The sequence below is a fragment of the Stegastes partitus genome, unplaced genomic scaffold (genome assembly GCF_000690725.1).
Source record: "Stegastes partitus isolate 25-593 unplaced genomic scaffold, Stegastes_partitus-1.0.2 Scaffold106, whole genome shotgun sequence".
Taxonomy (NCBI): domain Eukaryota; kingdom Metazoa; phylum Chordata; class Actinopteri; family Pomacentridae; genus Stegastes; species Stegastes partitus.
The window spans coordinates 216,507-239,244 of NW_007577837.1; the positions used below are offsets into that span (position 1 = coordinate 216,507).

At 41.8% G+C, this 22,738-nt stretch overlaps 2 protein-coding genes across 2 annotated transcripts; one reads left to right on the forward strand and one right to left on the reverse strand.

The window, feature by feature from the left end:
• The first annotated feature begins 543 nt into the window (after positions 1-543).
• Positions 544-3,046, forward strand: LOC103354372 (rho GTPase-activating protein 24-like). Its single transcript, XM_008277713.1, has 2 exons — positions 544-1,526; positions 2,439-3,046. Exons 1-2 carry the CDS (start codon positions 562-564, stop codon positions 2,674-2,676), a joined length of 1,203 nt encoding a protein of 400 aa, XP_008275935.1. The 5' UTR covers positions 544-561; the 3' UTR covers positions 2,677-3,046.
• On the reverse strand, positions 2,923-22,497 carry mapk9 (mitogen-activated protein kinase 9). The gene is made up of 12 exons (XM_008277712.1): positions 22,299-22,497; positions 17,149-17,295; positions 14,958-15,087; positions 14,465-14,523; positions 13,998-14,136; positions 11,432-11,597; positions 8,414-8,485; positions 7,032-7,214; positions 6,503-6,627; positions 6,342-6,405; positions 5,239-5,310; positions 2,923-5,026 (listed from the first exon to the last, which is right to left on the reverse strand). The coding sequence occupies exons 2-12, from the start codon at positions 17,262-17,264 to the stop codon at positions 4,890-4,892; spliced, it is 1,263 nt and encodes a 420-aa protein (XP_008275934.1). The 5' UTR covers positions 17,265-17,295; positions 22,299-22,497; the 3' UTR covers positions 2,923-4,889.
• Between the last annotated feature and the right edge of the window lie 241 nt (positions 22,498-22,738).

Genomic DNA, 22,738 nt, shown 5'->3' on the forward strand with positions numbered 1-22,738 from the left:
TATTCTCTTTGAGACTAGAACTAGGCTTAATCTATATCTTGGAAACTGGCTGTAAATGTAGAACATTTTATATGATCAAAAATCCAAACTTCAAGCTTGTGTGTTCTTATCGCTCCAATATTGTGTGCAGATTACGACGTTGATTGTGTGTGTTTCACACTTTGTGCCCATGGCCACCATCTATTTCTGTGGTTCCAGTTATGTGTGACTGTCTTTAGGAATGAGCCTGACTATATTACACCCTGGTCCCTCCCCCAGAAGCTCTGCTAAAGTAACAGCTGATGTCAGTCCTGCTTAAAGACATGCACACACATACACATACACATAACAACCTGTCTACCATTAGGCAGTACCGTCAAAGGCACAGCAGAGAGCCAGCCAAAGGGGAGGAGGGCTCCTACATCTTCCTCAGCCCACGACACATCAGCACCTGGCACAGACGAGGCTCCATACCACGCTCACAGATCCACAATCCCAGCCTTTAATCCCAAATTACAGCAGACAGAAAAGGGGAGGGCAGTTATCTAAGGCTCTCAGCACCCTCATGTGCCTTCTTGGATCATGGAGCTGCACTGTCTTCCTACTGAGACCCCCACCACAGCCAGCTCCTGCTCCACGGACCCCCTGTACGACAACTGCCCACCTTTTGCCCAGCGAGAGAGGGCCAGGGAAAAGGAAATGGAAAGTAGGGTTGTGTGCCCTGCCGTAACCAGACTCCCAGGCTCCTGCAGCCCTCTGCCTGTTCTGGCCCCAGCTGTGGCTGAGGTTCAGGCAGTGGTCGGCGGGGGAAGAGGGCCTGGCATCTGGCCAGGTCACAGCTACTGCAGCTGTAGAGGAGGCTTGGGAAGACTGGCCTGGGAAGCAGAGCAGGGCCCAGGCATAAACAGAGCAAGAGGAGGAGATAGAGGAGGAGAACAGGGATGTAGCTGGGGAGCAGAGGACAGAGCTCGTCTGAACCAGAGCCCCAGTCGATCACAGAGTGAGGAACACTGCAGCGCTCTGTCTCTGTACGACAACCTCTCCGACGCTGTAGCAACCGACAGCCTCCAGGAAGTCTCTGACATGGAAACTAACCTACAGGAACACTTGCAGGAGCAGATGTACCAAGCATGGGCCCCTGAGCAGATCCAGGGACTGATGGAGGGTGACGATGTGAGCGAAGAGAGGAGCCCCTGGTCCTCTTGTGAGATTGTCCTCGCTAAAAGTCGAGCTAGTAACCAGGACCAAGACAAGGAGCAGGAGCCAGAGCTGGACTCAGGATCCTGTGGATTTATGCAGGGGGACCTGATGCTGCATCCCCAGCCCACCATGTCCTCTCCAGAACATCTTACAGCGAGTTCCCCCCAGCTGTGCCAGAGTAAACCTGCTCTGGGTGCTGAAGCCCCAAAGCAGCCATCATGGTCTCCCAGGGTGCCCCCTCCGGTACCCCTGGCTGACCCCTCGGCCAGCGCTCTTCGAAGCCTCCTCACAAGCCTCCAGCAGCAGATAGTCAGACAGAGGGAGGAATATGAGGCTCGGATAATCAGGTAATTTTAGCTTTGCATTTCTATTTCAAACTACACAACACACATAATCATTTGCACAGATTAGTCACGCCATGTAAAAGACAAAAGCAATGTATTGAATATAACTTGCTTACGCTTCAGGCTTAAGTGTTACACTTTCAGTTCACTGACTTGAGAATTTTCCGGCCTGTGGTGTATTTTCGGTGAACGCAATGTTCCCAGGCCCAGAAAACGTGTGCGTCCACTCAGCTGTGCTGCTTTGATTCCTCAGTTGACTCCAACCTTCACCCTATATCCTGTTTAGTTCAGAGAGCACCAACAGCTGATTACATTCTTTTAAAGATTCCCACAAGTCTCCCACGTGGCTACAAAGATTGGTTTTATTAATTAAAATAATGCAGCTATGTATGTATCGTTTAGCCACAGCTGTTTTTTCAGTCGACAGTGGAAACGGACACATTTACTTTGTCTATATGAGGCATACTATAAATGATCCTGTTTTGTACAGATAAACAGCTGGTTAGTATAAAATGGAAAAAAGCACAGCCTGTGTGGTTGACATATAGAAAAGAGCTCATGACACTGGAAAGAGAGCTAATTTAAGGGGCCATGCTGCTGACCTAGACACAACACATACCTCATTTATTACTGATATAGATAGAGCAAGTCTCAGTGTAAGGTCACGCATTGGTACTAGTTGGCAAGGACAAGGGAATATGACAATTCTTTTAGCCTAATACAGGCTGTAAAAAAAGGAGATAGACAAGTAGGTAGATTAAATTCAACAGTGTATTATTCTTAGATAGCTGTTCTAACCATATCAAGCACAGTAAAACTACCAACATAAATATCTCGCCAGCCTTTGACACAGACCCAGTCATTTTAATCTTGTCCTTCCTCTCTTCCACCTTTCTTTTCTTTCTGCATCATCAGCCTAGAGCACAGAAATGAGGAGCTGCAGGTAGAGGTTGTTCGCTTGAAAACAAACCTCACGCAGCAGCGGCACTGGTACCAGGCTGTCCAGACTAAGATTGTGGAGTCTGAAAAGGCCCGAGCTGCTGCGGAACTACGCAACGCCACGCTGCAGAAGGAGATGGAGCAGTTCTTTGACACCTTCGGAGAGCTCAACAACGAGGCAAAGAAGACAGAATACATTGTCAAGAGCTTTTGAGAAAAGATTATGTGTATGTTGTTTGACGGGATGAACAACGTGTGCAATGAGGAAGTTAACAAAAAAAAAAAAAGGCACAAGACAGGCTGGTCTATAACCTCTAGCTAGGGTTGTTTATAGTAATATGTCACTGTGTAGAACATTTCCTTCCGAGTTGGGAAGGGTTTAAGCGATGTACAGTTATTTTCTCATAAAGAATCTCAGAACTACACAAAACAACATCAATGAAAGAAAAAAAAAAAACAATCACTGATGTCCACTTTATTAGTTGAGTATGGGCAAAAGATGTTGGCCAAGTGATAATATTGTGGTCATTGCAATCACATAGAACATCTCTGGAAATAAAAGCAGGAACAAACTGTGAGATGTACAGTGTGTACAATGGCGTCCTTTTCTGATAAGATTTTAGAGAGTGAGTTGGCCACTCCTTGGGTCATTTAAGGCATGACTGAAAGAATAAGGTCATGGTTGTGTACAACATGTTGCATAAGTCCTCACTGACTTTGTAGTGTCATATTTCTGCATGTCCATCACACTGTGCAATCAGTTATGCAAAAAGCAGCACCACAGTCCATTTCCAAGGTTCATCTTTAAAGATTCAATCTTGAGTTGCAAAGTCCAGATTCGGACTCGGGACTCAAAAGTGTCCAAAGTCTCATTCACGTCTGAAACCACGTCTGCTTTTTGTCGCTAGGCAAACTTTCGCCACAGACTTTTCCTTTACTGTCGGGGCAACTGACGTCTTTAAGGATGATTCAACGGAGATAATAAGGAAGAGTGCTGCACAGTACATTTTGATAACACACACACACACACACGCACACATATAGGCTTACAAGGCAAAAAATACAACATCTCTCAAACAGGCTTTCAGAACCAAGAACATCAAGGTACTGTAAGGAAAAGAACGGACCTGAACAGATTTCTCTTTATAACAAGAACTACTGTATCTTATAGGCGTTAACACATTCATGCATGTTAAAACATCATTCTTGTGTTTTACGGCCTTTACATGTATTTTACATGTTGTCTGATTTGATGAGTCATTTTGTATTGTTTCCAGCTCTAATGGAATGGTTTAGAAAAGGAGCAGCCCGTACTTTTATTTGTCAATGCAATGTTTTGACAAGACGCTTTGTTTTCACGGGCTTCACTGTGGTTGTGTGCAACATTTTGCAAGAACACAAAAATAAATACTACATGGATCTTTTTGCCTCTTCCAGATTTACAGGATTATGATCTTCTTTTGATATACACATTGATCGTCAGTACCTTAAGTCAAATAGGGATGATTGCAATATATATATAGCTCTACAGATATGTTGGATTTCTTAACAAAACAAGCACACCTTATCTATTCGTAATGAAAGGGTCTACAGTCACAATGAGGTCTTGACATCTTTACATACATACAGTACATTATAGGAAATAAAACTGTAACACTGCAACCACAGCTTCCCCTAGCTGTCAGGAGTACAAGCTCAAAATCCACATCACTCAAGCCAATTTATTTAAAAAAAAAAAAAAAAAAACACTGTGCAGAAAGGCCCACTGTAGAGCTCTGCAATACTTTGAGCGTGCTAAAGATTCCATCAAACTTTTATATCAGCGTTTGATCATCAGATGGACATCGGACAGTTGATGTAATCAATTTATGTTAAGCTTTTGTTCTTTTTGGCATAACATGCATGAGGACAGCTGGCAGCTGTGGTCTATGTTTAGTGTGTGTCTGCTCTAACTTGATGATGATAACCTCTGGTCTCAACTTAATATTTGCTAAAAAAATAAAACTATGAAATTTCAGGCATAGAGAACAAAACAACAATCCCTCACCTGCTCCTAGTAACTTGAAAATCAATATGGATGCATACACCACATATACATGATCAAGTTAAACATCCATCAAGAAGAGAAAGATAAACCTTTTGACACAACAGATAGCATAGATAGCTTTGACCTATAGGCAGCAGTCCAAAACAAAAATTAAAGATGAAGAGGATCAACACGACCCACCCACAGAAAAAGAAAATAGAAAAATAGACCTGTATATTGAGGTTAGAGTGGAAATAAGAAAACACATGACCGAAAAAGGGGGAAATAAATCCAAAAATTTGGGGACGAGTGGCTACAAAATGCAAAGGAAGATGATGGTTGAAATTCAGATATTGTAAATGGACAGGGGACAGACAGACAAATGTGGCGTTAGACTGTGTTCACTGACTCTCGTCCAGTGGTCCCGTCAGTGTGTCGATGCTGCTGCTGTCTGTGTCTGAGGCCAACGTATGCTCCGTGGACATGGACGAGATGTCATTGGCTGAAGAGGACTGGGAGGCTGAACCGGACACCACATCTGATACGTGACAATGGAGAGAATCAGGAGGTGAAAGGTTTAGATGGTTATTAACTATATTCAGAGTAAATACACTGCATTTCTTGTACGTTTTTAGTGGAACAGATGTGACCACAATTGCATATATTAGGACACCTGTCTAAAGCTCAAGCTAGTTATGCTTCATCCTGTATGTTCAGCTGACAATGAATAAAGGCGGCGCATGTATGTACCTGAGCAATCTTCTTTCATTAAACCGTTCTTGTTCCTCTCCTCCCAGTCAATCACCTCTTCATAAATAAGTTCTGTGGAGAAACAGACAATGTTAGATGTTTATTCTTCTTTACACTCAGAAAGTTACTGTGAGGTACAGAATGATGAAACTGTAGCTAATTACCTCCTTGGTTCTGCCATCAGCTCTTGGAAATATCATCAGTTGCTGTTAACTGCTCCATAATTTAAGTTAAATTTCATCATCCCTGTCTCCTTGCTTTTGCACTGGGTTTTCCAATGATTTGGCAGGTGACACAAGCTGATTTTTCACTGTTAAACTTCTGAGAAGCTTTGCTCCAGTGATAAAGAAAGGAGATATTTGTGTGCAGTTTGAATTTCAGCAGCTGGCAGCTCAGCAGGTTTGTGACATTTAGCAACAGGTGAGTTCACATGAAGTTCAACATTAAGTAGGTTGTTGCATTGTTGACGTATCTCTTTCTCTCTGTCACAACTGCACCCACAGAATTAATTACTGAGCTTTTTCTTGTTCTTTCACAAAGTTGTTGAGCGGATTTGATGCACGAGAGGTTCAAGCAGCTCTATTCCTCAGGTAAACTGTCAGTGTTGGAAGGCTGGGCTGGCATTGGATGAGGTACAACCTGGTCAGACCTCCAGTCTTACAGGACTAATGCAAAGAAACAGACAACTAATCACACTCACATTCACACATACAGCCAATTTAGATTCACTGTTTACCATGTTTGTCTTCGGAAGTTGGACAACTCACAAATCACAGGGATTACATGCCCCAGTAGACCAGCAGGTTCAAACCCAAAACCCTTCTGGATATGAGACAACAGTGCTGACCACTGACCCACCTTGCTGACCTGTATTAGTGTTTAGCACATGACTGTGGAATTCGTTTGTTGTCTTCACAGTGTGTGCCTTGTATATTGCCAAAGCAACCTACACCAAGTGGCTTTATTGTTAATGATACCGTACTTCTGTCTGGACTTGAGCATGAGAAAATTTCCAGATATAGAAGCAACTTGATTCTAAGTAAAGAGTCTTGTCGCATTACTTAAACTGCAGTTGTAAGCTAAAGTGTATTTGTAAAGCCTACCTTTCCATTGCTCGATGGTGTGTTCTCGCTCTTCCAGCTGCTTATCTGAAATCTGGGGAGGAGGCTGTGAAACAAAAGGAAATACATATGTAAGACCAAGGTCATACACAGCAGCTGCACTAATAAAGAGCACTGGCGCTTGAGTGGAACAGTTTCCTCACCGCGTCTGCCTCTGCTGGGTCGTACCACACGTGAATGTAGGGGTGGTTCAAGGCTTCCTCTACGGAGATGCGGCATTCAGGATCAATGACCAGCATTTTGGAGAGCAAGTCCCGTGCTTGACCCGCTGTTATGGCAACACAGGAAGGGCAGTGTTACTATGGAAACAGGCCTATGACATCATTTCATTTAAATGGTCTTCATGAGACCGTATTAGTTTCCCTCGTGATGTTACAGGGCAACATCTCTGGCAAACGTCAAGATTTGTTGTTTTGTTTTAGGGCTGTCTAACTCTAAATGCCACAGATTAGGACAAAAAACTCTTTTGACTCGTGTGGTCAAACGAGTTGCCTAAGGAGCTTTCAGCTTTTATGTCACTGTAGTTTTTTTGAAAAATGTCTTGTTACATCAGTACACTGCAGACAAAAACCGCACTTTTACTGCATCCAAAAGAAACTAAAAAAATAAATCTGACAGTTAAAGTTAAATTAAACAGGTTTAGTCAAACAAGTTAGTGTGCAAAGTTCTTACTCTTCAGTTTATCATGTTCTGAGTCAGAAGGAAATGCCCAGTCTGGGAAAAGCTCGGCGAAGCTGACGCCAGGATACTGTGGCTTATTCATCACATAGTTCCTCACGGTCTCCATCAGTCGGTTCATGAACTCCAGACTGGGTGTGCCGAGAACCTCTATCACCTTATTCCACTGGTCGATGTCTAGACAACACACTTAGTTATGGAAAAACCCAGTGGCATTATGGGGACATATGTAAATAAGAAGAACATATGGAAATTTACAGAATCAAGTGACAGGTTCGTGAAATCGACATGTATAAATATCTACAATGCTCAGTGTGGAAAACGGCACAACAAAACTGAGTCTACATTCATGCTAGCAGCTTTGCAAGGCTATTAGTCGCAAAGGTGCTTTGAGGTAAATGCTAGAGTAAGAATGATAACATGCTGATGTTGAGCAGGATCGGATTGAGCAGCTTAGTTTTGCATTCCAGCATGCTAATACCTTCTAATTAGTTAAATAAACATCACAAAGTCTGATGGAAAAGCTGATGTGTAGGTGTTTGGTCTTAAACCGAAACATAGGACAACTTTAAATGCTGATTTGTCAGTGATGCTAGATGATGACTACATTTCATGCCAATCCATTTGATAGCTGCTTGGGCATTTGACTAAAAACTAGAGAAGTCAACCACATGGTGGCACTGAACAAAAAGTCAGGGAACCAGCAAAGTCAGTACTGTCGGATACATCGTCTAGGAGCAATGGGTGTCCTTTCCAATCCATCAAGTGGATGTTCAGATATTTCAGTCGAGACCAATGTTGCGGCCTGACAAACAAAGCAGCATTACAATCCCTTGAACCATTTGGCTAAAAATACTGATATATATGGTCTGTTGGCTTACAATTGCAGAAGGCAATTACTTGCTAGGATGAAAAGCAATCTATCCTCAAATCACACTGCCCCGCATCCATTCTCAGCTACTTGGGTGTAAATGCTCCACTGAAACTGGTAGCTGGTGAGTGAAGAGATGACTAAACCCATTAGAAACAGAGAAACAGCCAATATAAATGCAAATGGTGTGAATCACTTCAATTTGTTTCCTTCTATCAATTAAAGGGATGACTGACATCTGAACAACATCCACACAGATTAATAATCACTGAAGAGAACAGGGAACACACAAATCTCTGTTTAAACAGACGTGTGCTGTAAATCTTCAGCGTACCTATTCAACAGATGATGCTAACAGGGCGTAACATAAAAAAATCCTATAAGACAAGTGTGGCAGGAGAACCATAAGACAAGAGACTCTGATGGAGGTTTGATGGAGGGTGAAAGAAGGAGAAAGAAGAGGGACAACAAGTGGCATAGAGACGATGAGAGCGGTGAAGGATACGATCGGTGCCCTGGAAGATGACGCTGCCCTTTACCATCTCTCCCATGATACACCCCACTGACCAGATGTCCACTGGGAACAGAGAACACACAGGCAAACACAAAAACAGACACACACACACACACATACACACACACAGACATGACATACACAATCACACAGAGAAGATATTAAATCAAAAATGATCACAGCAACCATATAATACAATTCACACTAAATGCACAATAAAATGACATATGAAGGCTGCACAGATGAACAACATGCTCTGTGATTTACATTTGAATGGCAAACATTGAAATGCAAAACACTAGCTCTCATTATTTTGGTCCATCCTCTTCCTGCGCCATGGCCTGATGTTTTCATCATATTCATCTTCAGGCTGGCTTTCTTTTCTGTCTCTGGCTTGGGAACCAGTCGCAGCCTTCCAGGCCTTTCTCCTCAGCTCTGCTTATCAGTTTACACAGCTGTTGCTCTCTCCCTCGCTTTCCCTGTGTGTAATTGTGTGTGCTTAGCAAAGCAGGATAGAGTTTGTCTCTCCCTTTCACCCTCTGACTTGGCTGTTTGCTTGAGAGCGTTTATAAGTGGCTAACAGCCATTAACTCCTCTCTTCCCTCTATTTCAGTTTCACTGAAGCTGAAAGCCCTCTGTGCTCCAAAAACATCTCCAGATCTCTGCAGAAGACTCAAGGCCAAATCTGCATAGACATCACACAAGTCATAAATGTAAACTGTGATGTTTGCTGTTTCATGCACTGCCTTGTAGTCTAGCCAGTTCAGAAAAGATTTGATTTACCAGACTGTTTTCTGTAGACAAGTAACATCACGGTTCAGAAGCCTGAACTACGAAGCAGGATTTGAGGTTACACTGCACCCCTAACCTGCTCCAGAGCGGAGGCCTGTACGACAAAGCTAGTTCAACTTACTCAGGGTATCTTTTCGATATCTGGCTTCACCTAACCAAACAACTGCAGTTGGGGTGAGCAGTCTTATGAAGCTGGTTATCAACTCAGTAAGTCAACCCAGGTTTCCTGATCTAGCTCTGCGTGTTCACATGAAAGAGTTGGAGTTGACAACAGATGACCAATCAGAAACATGGACAGGTCTACTGGCACCACACTTTACAGACTTGACGTAACACAATTGCAGCAGCCAAAGTCAGAACAGAAAGTTGCTAAAAACCTCAGATTGTGTGAAAACATAATTAATATGCTTTCCAACATCACTGTCCCTTTGCGTCCAAGCTGCTTAGATGTAGGTTTCCTATTCAAGATTAATTTAAACTATCATCATGGATGACAACATTATAACAAAACTGCAGCTGCGGTCCCTTCATGCTACTTACAAACAGACACATTTTTAAACAAATAATTAGTCAAGTAATAAAATCTGCTTTCATGATGATATAGAGGATATATTCAGTAATCTCCTGTTAAGTCTCATTCTTATGGCATGTAAGACAGTTTTGGTCTTGTTCTGTCAGATTCTTGGTATTGTTAAACAGTTTAGGGAGAAATTGAAGAACAAATGTAAAAACATAATTCAAATCGATAAGTACGTTTATTGCAAACTCTATAGGGTCAACAATTGTTTTTGAATGCTAATATTTTCCCCTCTCACAATCTGTGTAACGAGTTTCGCTGGATCTTTTAGGAATGCTTATGTCATTTTTCAAGAGAATTAACTGGTTAGTAGGAGGGGCCTTTACATCTCTTATCTGGAACATAACCTGCTCTGCAGCAGGTTAAGTGTTCAGCCGTAGGTCGTATTTTAGTTTTGAACTCCTCATATTGGTTTTCTATTAGAGTTTGTTCCTCTTGTGAAAAATATGCAGCTCTAGACCTGTCCATGTTTGCGACTGGTCATCTGGTGCCAACGGCGCCTTTGTGTGAATGAACTCATAGCTAGATTCAGAAACACTGGGTGGACTTATTTAGCTATTAACCAGTTTTGTGAAGCTGCTCAGCAGTTGTAAGGTTGAGTAAAGTTAGATTAGTAAAAGATACCCTGGGTGTGATGAACTTGTTTCATAGTGTAGGCCCCCTGATTCTTAAATGATGATTCTATCGCAATGACGACAATGGATACATGGCACCCTTGCATGGCTCTATGCAGTGTATACTCTTGGCAGTAGCGCTGTTGCTTACTATAAACTACTCTTTGTGAAACTTTTTTTCTCAGTGGGATATGTTTTTATGAATTTTTCAATGAACAGTTAATAAAAAACAGCATCTGAGTGTCTTCTTCCTCTGCTTAGAGAAAACACCTGTTAAGTTAAAGAGGACAAACAAGGAAGGATACAGTCCTTTCCGGGAAAGAGGACTTTGTGAGAGATCATTTCAGCCATAATGCAGCCAACCGACCACAGGTCCACTGCAGCAGAGTAGTGGCAGACATTCAACGGCATCATCAACAACTAATGCAGCCAAACTTGATAACAAACAACAGCACAACTAGATCAAAGATTCGTGACGGTGTACATCAACAACCCTGGACCATCTACTATGCATCTTTTCTTACTCAAATGCAGCCATGTATTAAAAACAACTCAGTCTATTGACCAAACAGCGGAACCATAACGCTGTTTTCAAATGTATAAGTCCACATCGATAACTGATGACTCTTTGTTATAGTGTACCACGGTCAACAATGAACCACATCTTACGTATGTTACTGGAGCATTCAACCAGAAAAAGAAACTATAATCAAAAAGTAAATTGTTGACAAATGTAAAAAACTGACTCTTCATGAAACATGAAGAGTTTCAAGGAAGTGCCAGCACTTAAAAGTCCTGAACTATTAATCATTTCTTTCCTGTAAAACACGACAGTACTACAATAAACAGTAGTCTTGCCAAATCATATAAAGGAAATTATCACAATGTTCCTGCTGAAACAAAAAGGAATTTTACAGTGTTGTATACCACTGTGGTCTTAGCAGTACAACTGCATTCTTGCCAACGTGTTAGAGGTAAAACATTTGTAAAACTACTGTTCTCAGGATGGTGCTTGGCTGTACTCACCATTCTCTTTATACTTCATGCCAAGAATGACCTCTGGGGCGCGGTAGTACCTGGTTACCACGTAGGGGGTCATCATGAAGTTAGTGCAGGCCGTCCTAGCAAGGCCAAAGTCCAAGATCTTCAATGTGCAATCTGACTTCACCACAATGTTACTGGGCTTCAGATCCTGAAGGGACAGAAAATCTGTAAATCTATAGAAAAATACGCACACAAAAAACATTACACTTGAGCTACCAATACCAGTGTTTTCACATGTTAATTCATGTTAAGGACTATATGCATAGTTTAATATCGAATGAATAACTGCGCTCCAGACTAACTTTTCACTGGTAGCACCGGTGCAGCCAACTTTCTTATTTGGTCGCACCTCCCACCTTGTCATAGACAATCAATCACTTGTTGAACATTTTCTTATCGATAGGCTTTACTGATGTTTCCTAAACACCTCACATTACAAGTTGTGGTAGATGTTTGGTGACTGCGGTGTCCTCAGACAGACAATACTTTAAAAAAAATCTCAAACTGGGGCATTCTAATGTCAGCTTTGTCAGAGATGAAACAGAGGGATTTTTTTCAACAATGTGGAGCGCATCTACAGTTGAAACCAGAAGTTTACATACACTGTATAAATAGACATAAAATCTTCTTTTTTTTCTCACTGTCTGACATTAAATCAGACTAAACTTTTTCTGTTTTAGGTTTAGTCTGATTTAATTACCTCTATTTGCCAAATATCAGAATAATGAGAGAGAGAACTTTTTATTACTTTCTTCAAAGTCAGAAGTTTACATACACTAAGATAAACTATGCTTTCAAACTAATTGGGAAAGCCCAGATGATGATGTCATGGCTTCAGAAGCTTTTCATTGGTTATTCACAACATTTGAGTTAATTGGACGCACACCTATGGATATATTTTAAGGCACACCTCAAACACACTGCTTCCTTTTGTGACAACATGGGAAATCTAAAGAAATCAGCCAAGATATCAGCAAGAGAATTGTGGACGTCCACAAGTCTGGTTCATCCTTGGGTACATTTTCCAGATGCCTGAAGGTTCCACATTCATCTGTTCAAACAATTATACACAAGTATAAACACCATGAGAATGTCCAGCCATCATACCGCTCAGGAAGGAGACGGGTTGTGAAATGTGCGTGTCAACCCCAGCACAAAAGCAAAAGTTGTGAAGATGCTGCTGAAGCTGGTAAGAGAGTCATTATCCACATTGAAATGAGTCCTGTACCGACATGGGCTGAAAGGATGCTCAGAGAGGAAGGAGACATTAAAGAAACATAAAAAAGCCGGATTACAGTTTGCAAATGCACACAGGGACAAAGACCTTCATTTTTGGAGACATGTCCTGTGGTCTGATGAAACTACAATTGAACTGTTTGGCCATAATGACCATCGTTACGTTTGGAGGAAAAAGGGAGAAGCTTGCAAGCCTGTGAACACCATCCCAACTGTGAAGTACGGGGGTGGCACCATCATGTTGTGGGGGTGTTTTGCTGCAGGAGGGACTGATGCACTTCACAAAATAGATGGCATCATGAGGAAAGAACATTATGTGGAAATATTGAAGCAACATCTCAAGACATCAGACCACTTTGTAAAATTAGTTACAAAGTGATGTAAGGACAACAAAGTCAATGTTGTGGAGTGGCCATCACAAAGCCCTGATCTCAATCCTGTAGAAAAGTTGTGGGCAGAGCTGAAAAAGTGTGTGTGAGCAAGGCGGCTTACAAACCTGACTCAGTTACACCAGTTCTGTCAGGAGGAATGGGCCAAAATTATATCAAACTATTGTGAGAAGCTTGTGGAAGGAAACCCAAAATATTTGACCCAAGTCATACAGTTTAAAGGCAATGCTACCAAATATTAAGGCAGTGTATGTAAACTTCTGACTTTGAAGAAAGTCATAAAAAAAAAATCTCTAAAAAATTCTCTCTCTCATTATTCTGGCATTTAGCAAATAGAAATAAGTCTGGTAATCCTAACTGACCTAAAACAGGCAAAGTTCAGTCAAATTTAATGTCACATAGTGAGAAAAAAAAAAAAGGTCTCATGTTTTTCATACAGTGTTGACTTCTGGTTTCAACTGTACATGCGTTGTTCTGCTCATAGAAAACAGCGAATGCAGTTGTGCTCCACATTTCACTTTCACATTTTTAGGTGTAAATACCACAGTCCACCAAAGTTCTAAAAGTTCTGCTTTCCACCACTGTGGTTAACACAGTCGCTGCCTGTGCCGGTTACAGCGACACTAACACAGCTTTATGATCATCATGCACTCGCACCAATGTGACCACTTGAAACTTTTACTCGCACACTCTCAAAAAAAGATTGCAAATGTGACCATAATGGTCGCAGTCTGGAGCCCTGAATAATCGTTGCTGATTATGGTTATACATCTCTGATCACAGTCTTGAGATTAGAAAGTGGAAATTTTCAACCATGAGAGTAGGCAAGTATTAAGCTACTCTGGACATATTTTTGCTGTGTACTAAATGCTGTATTCTGCCTATCGCCTTTAGAACACAGCACAATTACTACCTGTACTTACCCTGTGGATGATGCCAGCAGAGTGTAGATGCCTGATGCCACAAAGGATCTGGTAGAGCAGGTAGGACATCCTCTCATGGTCCAGGTCCATGTGGATCACCTGGCATAGGCTCGCATCCATCAGCTCCATCACCAGATACCTGAGAGGGGAAGAAGGAACAAAAGACTGAAACTGAGGTTGTGTGCGATCGTGCTACAGTAAGAGCTACAAGTGCAGAGAAGGCAATAATAGGAAAAACAGACACAAAGGAGGTTAAAAAAAAAGAACAAAGGAGCAGTGAAAGTGCCAATTAAAGAGCAAAGCATATAAAAGTGCAGCAGTACAGAAGGTTGACAGTGAAGTAAGGGGATGTTAGTTAAATGGAGGAAAACAAAGAACAAAACACTTGCGCTAAAAATGTCTGAATATTTCACAAAACCAAAGCAGAGTTGATTGTTACAACCAAAAAACACTCCATTGCCACTCACAAATCCTGGAATTCCTCCAGGGACTTCTGAGGCGTGAAAACATTGATCAGACGGATGATCTGCAAGCAGAGAGACAGGCCATTAGTCCACTCTGTTACTCTCCCATCTATATCCACTTCTCTGTGGAGAGCTTGCCAACTGAGGGCAGGGATTCTGTTCCTCTGAGCAAGAAACTTTATCAGTATTGCAGAGAGCTTACTTTCTTCTCGAGATTGTACATTTTTTTTAATAACAGATAATTAAAATGCTTTACGCTTTGGCTGCCAGTCAGTTTCCCCATCTTCCAACAATACAATGAAACTATACATGACAATATGTAACCCACTAAATCTGACATGAGTCTTTACCGCCTTGCATATCTTAAGTAACAAAAACTGCTTTATTAAGACTCTTTTACATTTCTATATACTTATAGGTAAACTTATAGGTACTTATAGGTAAAGCACATCTTTAAGGAGGTAGGGAGGAGTCTTGCATTACATCTGCATCTTACATTTTTGTGGTTGACACACTTGAGCAGCACCAGCTCCCTGTAGGCACGCTTTGCATGGGTCTGGTTCTGAAATGGTCGACAGAGCTTCTTCACCGCCACCGGTATTCCGAGGACTGTATCTAGAGCAGAGCTGGTCACACAATGCAAAGAGGAGACAACAGGCAGACAGAGACAAAAGGTTATCGAGGAAGAACACAAATCTATACTGCATATGCAAATACATAAATTCTCCTGAGAAAAGCACTTGTGTGACTCACTTTCAACTTGAGGGGAAAAAAAGCTAACTTTCTCTTGTCATTTATCTTTTACATTGGAAAAACAGGTGATTGAGATTTTTTTGTAGAGCAATTAGTAAAAGAAGATTATCGCCCCGCCAGCAGCCACTGGGGAGTTGGAGTGCTCATCCCTCAAAATGAAAATTATTTAAATAGTTGCTTTTTTGAGGCCTAAACAGTAGCACGAGCAAATTTTATTGCAATGTAGTTGTGAGACCTTGTATGTAATGCTGGAATTTTGGCCTTGAGGTAAAGCTTGGGGAAAGTCTGTGGAGTGCCCAAAATAGAAAGGGTTAATCTTGATTCTGACAAGGACAAATCTTGCCTCCACGGCGGTACAGCAGAACAGTTCAGGGGGCTGCCAAAAACATTATGAGGGTCATTAATATACAGCAGATTTCATGGAAATGTGGCCTTTAGCTTTCAAACGTCACCTAAATCATTAGAATTAAATTCTCAGGGGGTCCATAAATTTAGCCTCTTCATTTCTACTACTGTTAAAAGAGTGCTCACAACCTGATAACTTGAAGCCCTTTTTAAACATGGGATACATGACATTGCTGGCTTCTTCAGTCTTTTAAAAATGACAGCATTCTGTCATGCAAACATAGGTCACTTTTACAATATTGTTTATTTTAGTCAGACCACCACAGTGACGAAGACAGACAAGGTAGGTATGGGATATTTGTCATTCACGCTAGACTGGACATCACATCTCACAAGAGATGGAGCTCAAGACTCCACCTGAGGACAGCTGCTATCTAACAAATGATTTAACTGCAGCATATAAACTGTGACTCTGTGTGTTACAGCTCACCTGTCTGGAGTGAAGAAAAATACACAGCGTGACTTGCTGCTAGATCCTGACCCTGACTGTCTCTGTGTCACAGACAGTTTATCTTTATAAGTAATTAATGAAGTTACTGCTATACTGTCTGATGCTGCCGGTATGCAAGAAAATAAACCGAGAGGAATGACTCCTACAAACAGCTGGAATCAACAAAGTAAATGTCAGCACCTGCTAATGTTTGGTCAAAACCCAATTTGCAATAGGTGTGAAATTGTAAAGCAAAGTGAATGAGGACAGTATTTTGGGATTTTATCATGCAAACTGTGTCTTTTATGCACTCTGTGATGTGTGTGGACTGATGCTGAAATGTAAAAACAAAAAAAACCAAACCGCTTATACGAAGTCAAACTACTGTTGCTTGTGCGCGCCTATCTGTTAATGCAGTTCAGATTTGTGCCACGTTGAAATCGGTACGAAAATTTTAGGTGGTTTGACCTTTTATGACTGCTGTTTCAACTTTTACTGAAAGTGAGAAAGTTGCTCGTGCAAACATGAAGCAGACGTGTTCAGTTGGTGTTGACTAATTTTTAAATGAAGTGCAAGACATCTGGAATTTTTGCAGTTGATGTAGTGATGACATCATTATGGATGCACTGAGTCTTAGGTGTCAATATTGTTGTTTAGCATAAACACAGCTTAAATGAACAGCAAAAATAGGCTAATTAAGAATATGTTGCATATGTGGTTTTGTCAGTGTCATAGTTAGAGTAGGAAAACCACAGATGTTGATTTTAACATCAACAATGACTCTACTCTGGTTGCCAAGGAAAGCCATGACACTGTGATAGTGACACCACCATATACAATAACAGGAACCAAAGACGCTAAATCACTTTAGCAATCAATCATTTAACATCTACACCTGCATTTCTCCTGCCAGAGCAAGTAAAAATGTTGGCTGCAACAGAGGCCTATTATGCCCCAGGGTTGGTGGTGAGAACATTTTTTTTTTCCCGTTAATGCAAAAACTGGCGTGCTTATTTAATTAGGAGGAACTCAGGATATGAACAACACCCTGGGCTGGTTGCACAATCAACAAAAAGCCAACAAAAACACATTCTCTCACCAGACGATGCCTTGGGCCCCGGAGCCGATGGCACGGAGCTGCTGGTAGCGTTTGAGTACAGTGAAGGTGGAGTCTCCCACCTGAACACTGTAGAACTGGCCCTCTGCCTCACTCATCCTGCTGAACAGTCAGGACCACCGGCACTGTCTGCAGGGGGTCAACAACATACACACAAATAAACAAACAGATAAACACCCAAACAGTATGAATGAGTTCATGACAATCTTTCGGCATCACACAAAGTCTCTGGCAGAATGGTACACAAGTTCTAAGACCGTATTGGTGAAATGAAGTTATTATTATACTGTTAAAAGCGTACTCATTTCATTTTCAGCCCAGCCTAAAGCTAACCAATTCATCATCTCTTTCTGCCAAGTTTCTTCATCTGACAGAGGTAACAGTGGGTTAGAGCTGAAGTCGAATGTTTTGGTGTATGCGTATCGCGGAGGAAAGAGGAAGCCGACAGCTTGGAGTTCCTGAGGCTCTCACTGCCATCGCTAAACTCAGGCTGACACACTCATGCTCAGTAAACACATACATAACACACACACTCATGCAGGCAGCATTTGGCGTGAACACATTCTTATTTTTGGACCTGCATCCAGCCTCACAACAAGTGCGCGGTACAGCCATCAGCAGAGGATGAGCACATGCACATGTTAAGAACACGCGCGACAGGTTTGTGTGTTTATGACAAATATGGCAGCGTTAGCATTGATTCCTCCAGCAGGAAGTGGAGGGGTATTATTCTTGGCCATCATTTGTGTGAGTGTGTGCGGGTGTGTGGGCGAGGACACACAATCGTGTAGCTATGCAACAGCGAGCAGTCACGGCTGTTTGTCATTCCTTCAGAAAACAGCCACGAGTTAAATGGAGTCTGATTTTTTTTTCAGCCTTTTCTGTTTGACAGGACACAATGACTCACTGGTTTTCATGGTCAGACAGACAAAGTGCTACGCAGAAAGAAGCAGCAGGGGAGAGGTTATGATCGAATGGAGCCAGAAAACACCTCAAGCTGCTTCATTTGTACGGCTACTCAGTCTTAGCGTTGGCACTGTGACAGCATGTGTGAGCAAAGAGCTACATCAGTAAGTAGAGGTGGAGCAACTGTCAGCACGGACTTAGCTGCATTTGCCTTTAGTTTGAAATGACTATTGGAGCCGTAAAAAAATGAATGTTATTAATCATTTGTTGTGCGAAACAGTCAAAGGTTTGTGGATTTCCTCCCATATTACAAAAGAATGGAGTCAGTTAATTATTTTTTCAATAAAAAAACAGCAGATTTTGAAATTTTGATTTCACAAAATATTTACCTGCTTTCTGTGTATTCCAAATGACAACATGAGAAATGATTACTAAATCAACTGATAGTACTAATAATAATATTTTTATATCATTAGAATTAGCAACAAGAGAAACAAAATATGAAGATTGGCATTTTAAAAAATGCCATTGTAAGAACAATTACAACACACAATTAGCAATACATTTAATCTATGAAGCACTTGATGTATGAGCATGCCCCCCCCCCCAAAAACAAACAAACAAACAAAAAAACAAAAACAAACAAACAAAGACTATTGTAACATGGGACTCAAACTCTAAAGACTGAAGGTAAAATTACTCTTAAATATCTGGGGCCTTTGAAGCAATCAATTTTGTACTTGACCAAATTTTGGTTTCATCTTTTTTTTTTTTTTAAATAGAATAACATTTATGAAATTTCAACTTAAAGGAAAATACTAAGTATGGAAATTAGGAACTGTTCCTGTATTCTCAAGACATTGAAATAGTATCTATTTGTGCTCTCGTTAACAGTTCACTATTCTAACAACAGTGATCTTCATTTTTGTCTTATGGAGCTTGTTAAATTACTTCCCACTTTATGTCTTCATTATTTTGTCCCAGTCTGTTTGTAAACTAGTTTTTTTTTTTTTCTATTTATTTCCTATGCTGGTTTGTTTCTGAATTGTTGCTTTCTTTATAGACGTGTATTTTATCCCTCTCGAACATACCACCTTTTCCCTTTTCTGTGTTGCTTCGTAAACGCATGAACACTCAAAAAAAATGCCTTCAAATGTAGGAGGTGTGGGTCTGCATCCGCACCATTAGTCAGATGAAAAATGGATCCTTCTCATCTCTATCTACTTTCTTCCTCTGCCTCCCTGCCTGGTTCTCCTCCCTCTCACATGTACATCCAGCTGGCGCTCTTATTATACCCAAAGGGAGAGCTGCAAAGACCTTTACTTTCTCGTGCTTCTCTCACTCTTTCCATATTCCTTGGCTTCGCCTTCGTTCTTTTATGCTACTGACATTCCCTCACTCTTCTGACCTTTTCTGGTTTCCTTCAATCTTCCCTGTGGCCCCCTAAAAGATATCCCCGCTGAGGGACTGAATGGTCCTGACAGATATATTTTTGATGAATACTGTGATTATGACAAGCAAGCAGAGCTTTGCTTGATTACGTAACCATTTAAAACGCAGGTGCAGGAGGAGCAGCATGCTAATGCAGCATGCTCAATTAGAAGAAAACCAAAGTTTCCTTGACATCTAGGCACCACAGATTCTAGGCCACTGATTTAACACAGCACATGAACACGTTGTGCAACAAATATCCTGCAGAACTTCTCCTACTGAGAAAATACTGGTTCTGCAATTTAGCATGGAAGCTGCAATGATAGCAGTGGCATTTTAAAATATTTCTCTCCAGTATTTTTTCTACCCAAATGTCCCGTGTGCTGATTCACAACACACACATCAAGCTAAAGAATGCTATGAAGGGGCCATTAATCATAACCAAAACCCATTTCAGCTACAGCGGGAACAGCTCTTGTACAATCCTTCACTTGCTGCCAGGCTAGTCACAACCATACGCTAAATGTACAGTTGATTCAGCACAGATATACAAATACTGACTGGGGACAACTGAAGTTTGTTAAAGAAATGCATGTAAGTTCAGAAAGCTAGACAGGCAGACGAGTAGACCCCTGTGATATTTATGGCCTTCAGGCACAGAGGAATTTGTTCATATTCAAAGGGAATTCGATTAGTGATGACTAAAGTTAATGTGCCCAAGGGGAAACCTTGGCCCTTGCTGGTACATTACAAGTAGGATGCATCAAAGGGGAACAGGATATAAAGCATTAATCACGTTGTTACCATAACATTACCAACTATCAGTAAAGACAGCATTGTGATACAGCTGGTCCTGTAAATGTGGACAGCATTCTAATAATACTTTAGTCTATGCTAACATCAAAAACATAATTGTATAATAGCTGTGATTACAATTCCAGCTCTAGCAGCTAATTAACTCTGATCAGTGACAATATAAACTTAGAATTAAACTGCTTTGTAAACTAAATGTTTACAGTGAGGGCAGTAATTAACCATTCTGTGCTTCACAAACATTATAGAAGCTGCAGGCAAGAGCGGTTTTACTGGAAAGACAACCTGCCACCAACAAATAAAGTGTGTTGAATAGTTTAGGTAGTTGCTTTCTATTTCTAAGTACTAATACTGATGCACTTTAATTTATATTTGACTAGAGGTAAAGATGTTTTAAAGCAGCGATGATGAATAATAACAATTTCATTTTTTTCCTAACATTCGACTCAAGTCAGTTTTCGCTACAAAACAGATCATACTTCCTCTCTCAGACAGATCTGGAGCAATTCGGGGTCAGTGCATTGCTCAAGGACTCTGCAACATGCGGACAGAGGGAATCTGGGATTAAACCACAGACCCAACAACCAAGGTGACTGACTTTCAGGCAACATGTGCCATCAGTCAAATATTAAACAGACAGAGACTAACAACTGGCTGAATTGACTGAAAACAGAACAGATGTAGATTTAAATCGTAATGCTTTACTGTCTTGATATAGGTTGTCAGTGGATTTGATTAAGTCATTCAAGACATTTTGCTTCTGATTCTTTGTCAGAGAAGACATATGAATTTAAAGATGGAGGCTTATCCTATCTCTTAGTCCATAATTACGTAAGTATGTGCTTTTGTACATTTTACTGCTAAAGGAGTTGATGAGAGAAGTGACCTTCACACAAGCATCACCATCCTCAACCCAAGGCTCATCGTGGCTACTGTCCAGTTCTGTCCAGTCCAGCCTTGGGGTCTGACGTGGCTCTCAGCTGGGAGCTGGATGGGAGTCAGTGAGCTGGCTATGATATCAGATTAGCATGGCCTGAAGACTCGGCATCTCATCCTGATGTAGCAGAGTTACAAAACACAGCAGGGGCGGGTAAAACTGTATCTAGGCTGCACCAGACACCAAGACCAGTCTCTTGAAGGAGATGAAGGAAGCAAAAGATAATGTTAAGAAAGAGAAAGAAAAAAAAAATAGCAGGAGCACATGTTTTGCATGTTTCTTAAAATACACCAAAGCCAGAACCTCTCCTGGCATTCTTACATGCTGTTTGCTGTGCATGTGTGTCATCCCATTGTGCTGTTGCCCAACACAAAACTATGCCAGTCTGTTTATGCTCAGACATGCTTCACACATGACAGATTAATCCAGTTTACACATGGTGATTCGTTGATGAGCTTAACTTGGCACTAACATGCCGAATGGGGGTGAAAAAATAGCACCAGCTTTCATCACATCTGCACCTGTGGTAGTTGTGGTTCAGGTTTGAGAAGCTGAGCAGAAGGGGCCTGTACACAAATGTCATTCATTTGGGCTAAATGTACATCAGCGTGGCTCTGTTGAGGGGGGGTGAAGCTACGTACACTGACAACCTTTGTGTGACAGCGGAGGAGCATTTTTTTATTTGATTTTTTTTGTCATGTCCACACAAAGCACGCCTGCTCCGAGTACACGCAGACACACAAACACGGAGGTATGAAGTCACCCGTGTATGACACACCGTGGCCGCAGCACCGCTGGAACTCGGCGCCTCAAACACAGTCAAGAAATCATCGTTTTCACGCCGTCAAAGTTTACACGAACACAAACGTCGCTTGAATTCGCCTCACGTTTGACGGCGTATAAAGTTACCGGGGCCTACGCTGCCCGGTCTTTGTCAGTTTTAATCGGCAGCAATGCGGTAGTCGGGCCGCCGGGGCTGAACTGAAGAGCTCTGACGGACCAACGGACGGCAGGAGGCGGCAGCTGCAGCAGTAGAGACACCTACCTTCTCCCTTCGCCGCTCCCAGGGCACTCCCATGCATCGAAAACACAGATAGAAACGCTCTCCTCCGTCTTTTCAGGCCAAAACCGGGAACCGGGACGACCGGGGGAAAAGTTTAGGAGAACGACCGAGCCGGCTGTCACGACTGATAAGCCTTCCTCTAGTTCCTAGCTCAACTCCAGCGGCAGGCGGCGCGGAGGGACGGGCGGTGCGGAGGAAGAGGAGGGGGCGGGCGGGGGGGGGGCGGATGGGGGACGCCACAACAAGCAACCAGCGAGCACTACCATGACGTCATCACGCACGGCTTACGTAGCGCAAAGTTTTTTCCTCAAATCCAAACTTTGTGGAAGTTTATTATGATTATTATTTATTTCAAGAACCGTTTCCTGAAACATCATGGCATTAAGGTAAAAATAAGTGAAAACCACCTAACATACAAGGCG

Coding starts and splice junctions, on each gene's coding strand:
- mapk9 (XM_008277712.1), bottom strand. CDS start 17,264: ATGAGTGAGGCAGAGGGCCAGTTCTACAGTGTTCAGGTGGGAGACTCC. Junction 14,524..14,957: donor AGTGTGTCAACCACAAAAAT/GTAAGATGCAGA, acceptor CTCTGCTTGCAG/ATCATCCGTCTGATCAATGT. Junction 11,598..13,997: donor CTGCTGGCATCATCCACAGG/GTAAGTACAGGT, acceptor CTGTCCCTTCAG/GATCTGAAGCCCAGTAACAT.
- LOC103354372 (XM_008277713.1), top strand. CDS start 562: ATGGAGCTGCACTGTCTTCCTACTGAGACCCCCACCACAGCCAGCTCC. Junction 1,527..2,438: donor TATGAGGCTCGGATAATCAG/GTAATTTTAGCT, acceptor CTGCATCATCAG/CCTAGAGCACAGAAATGAGG.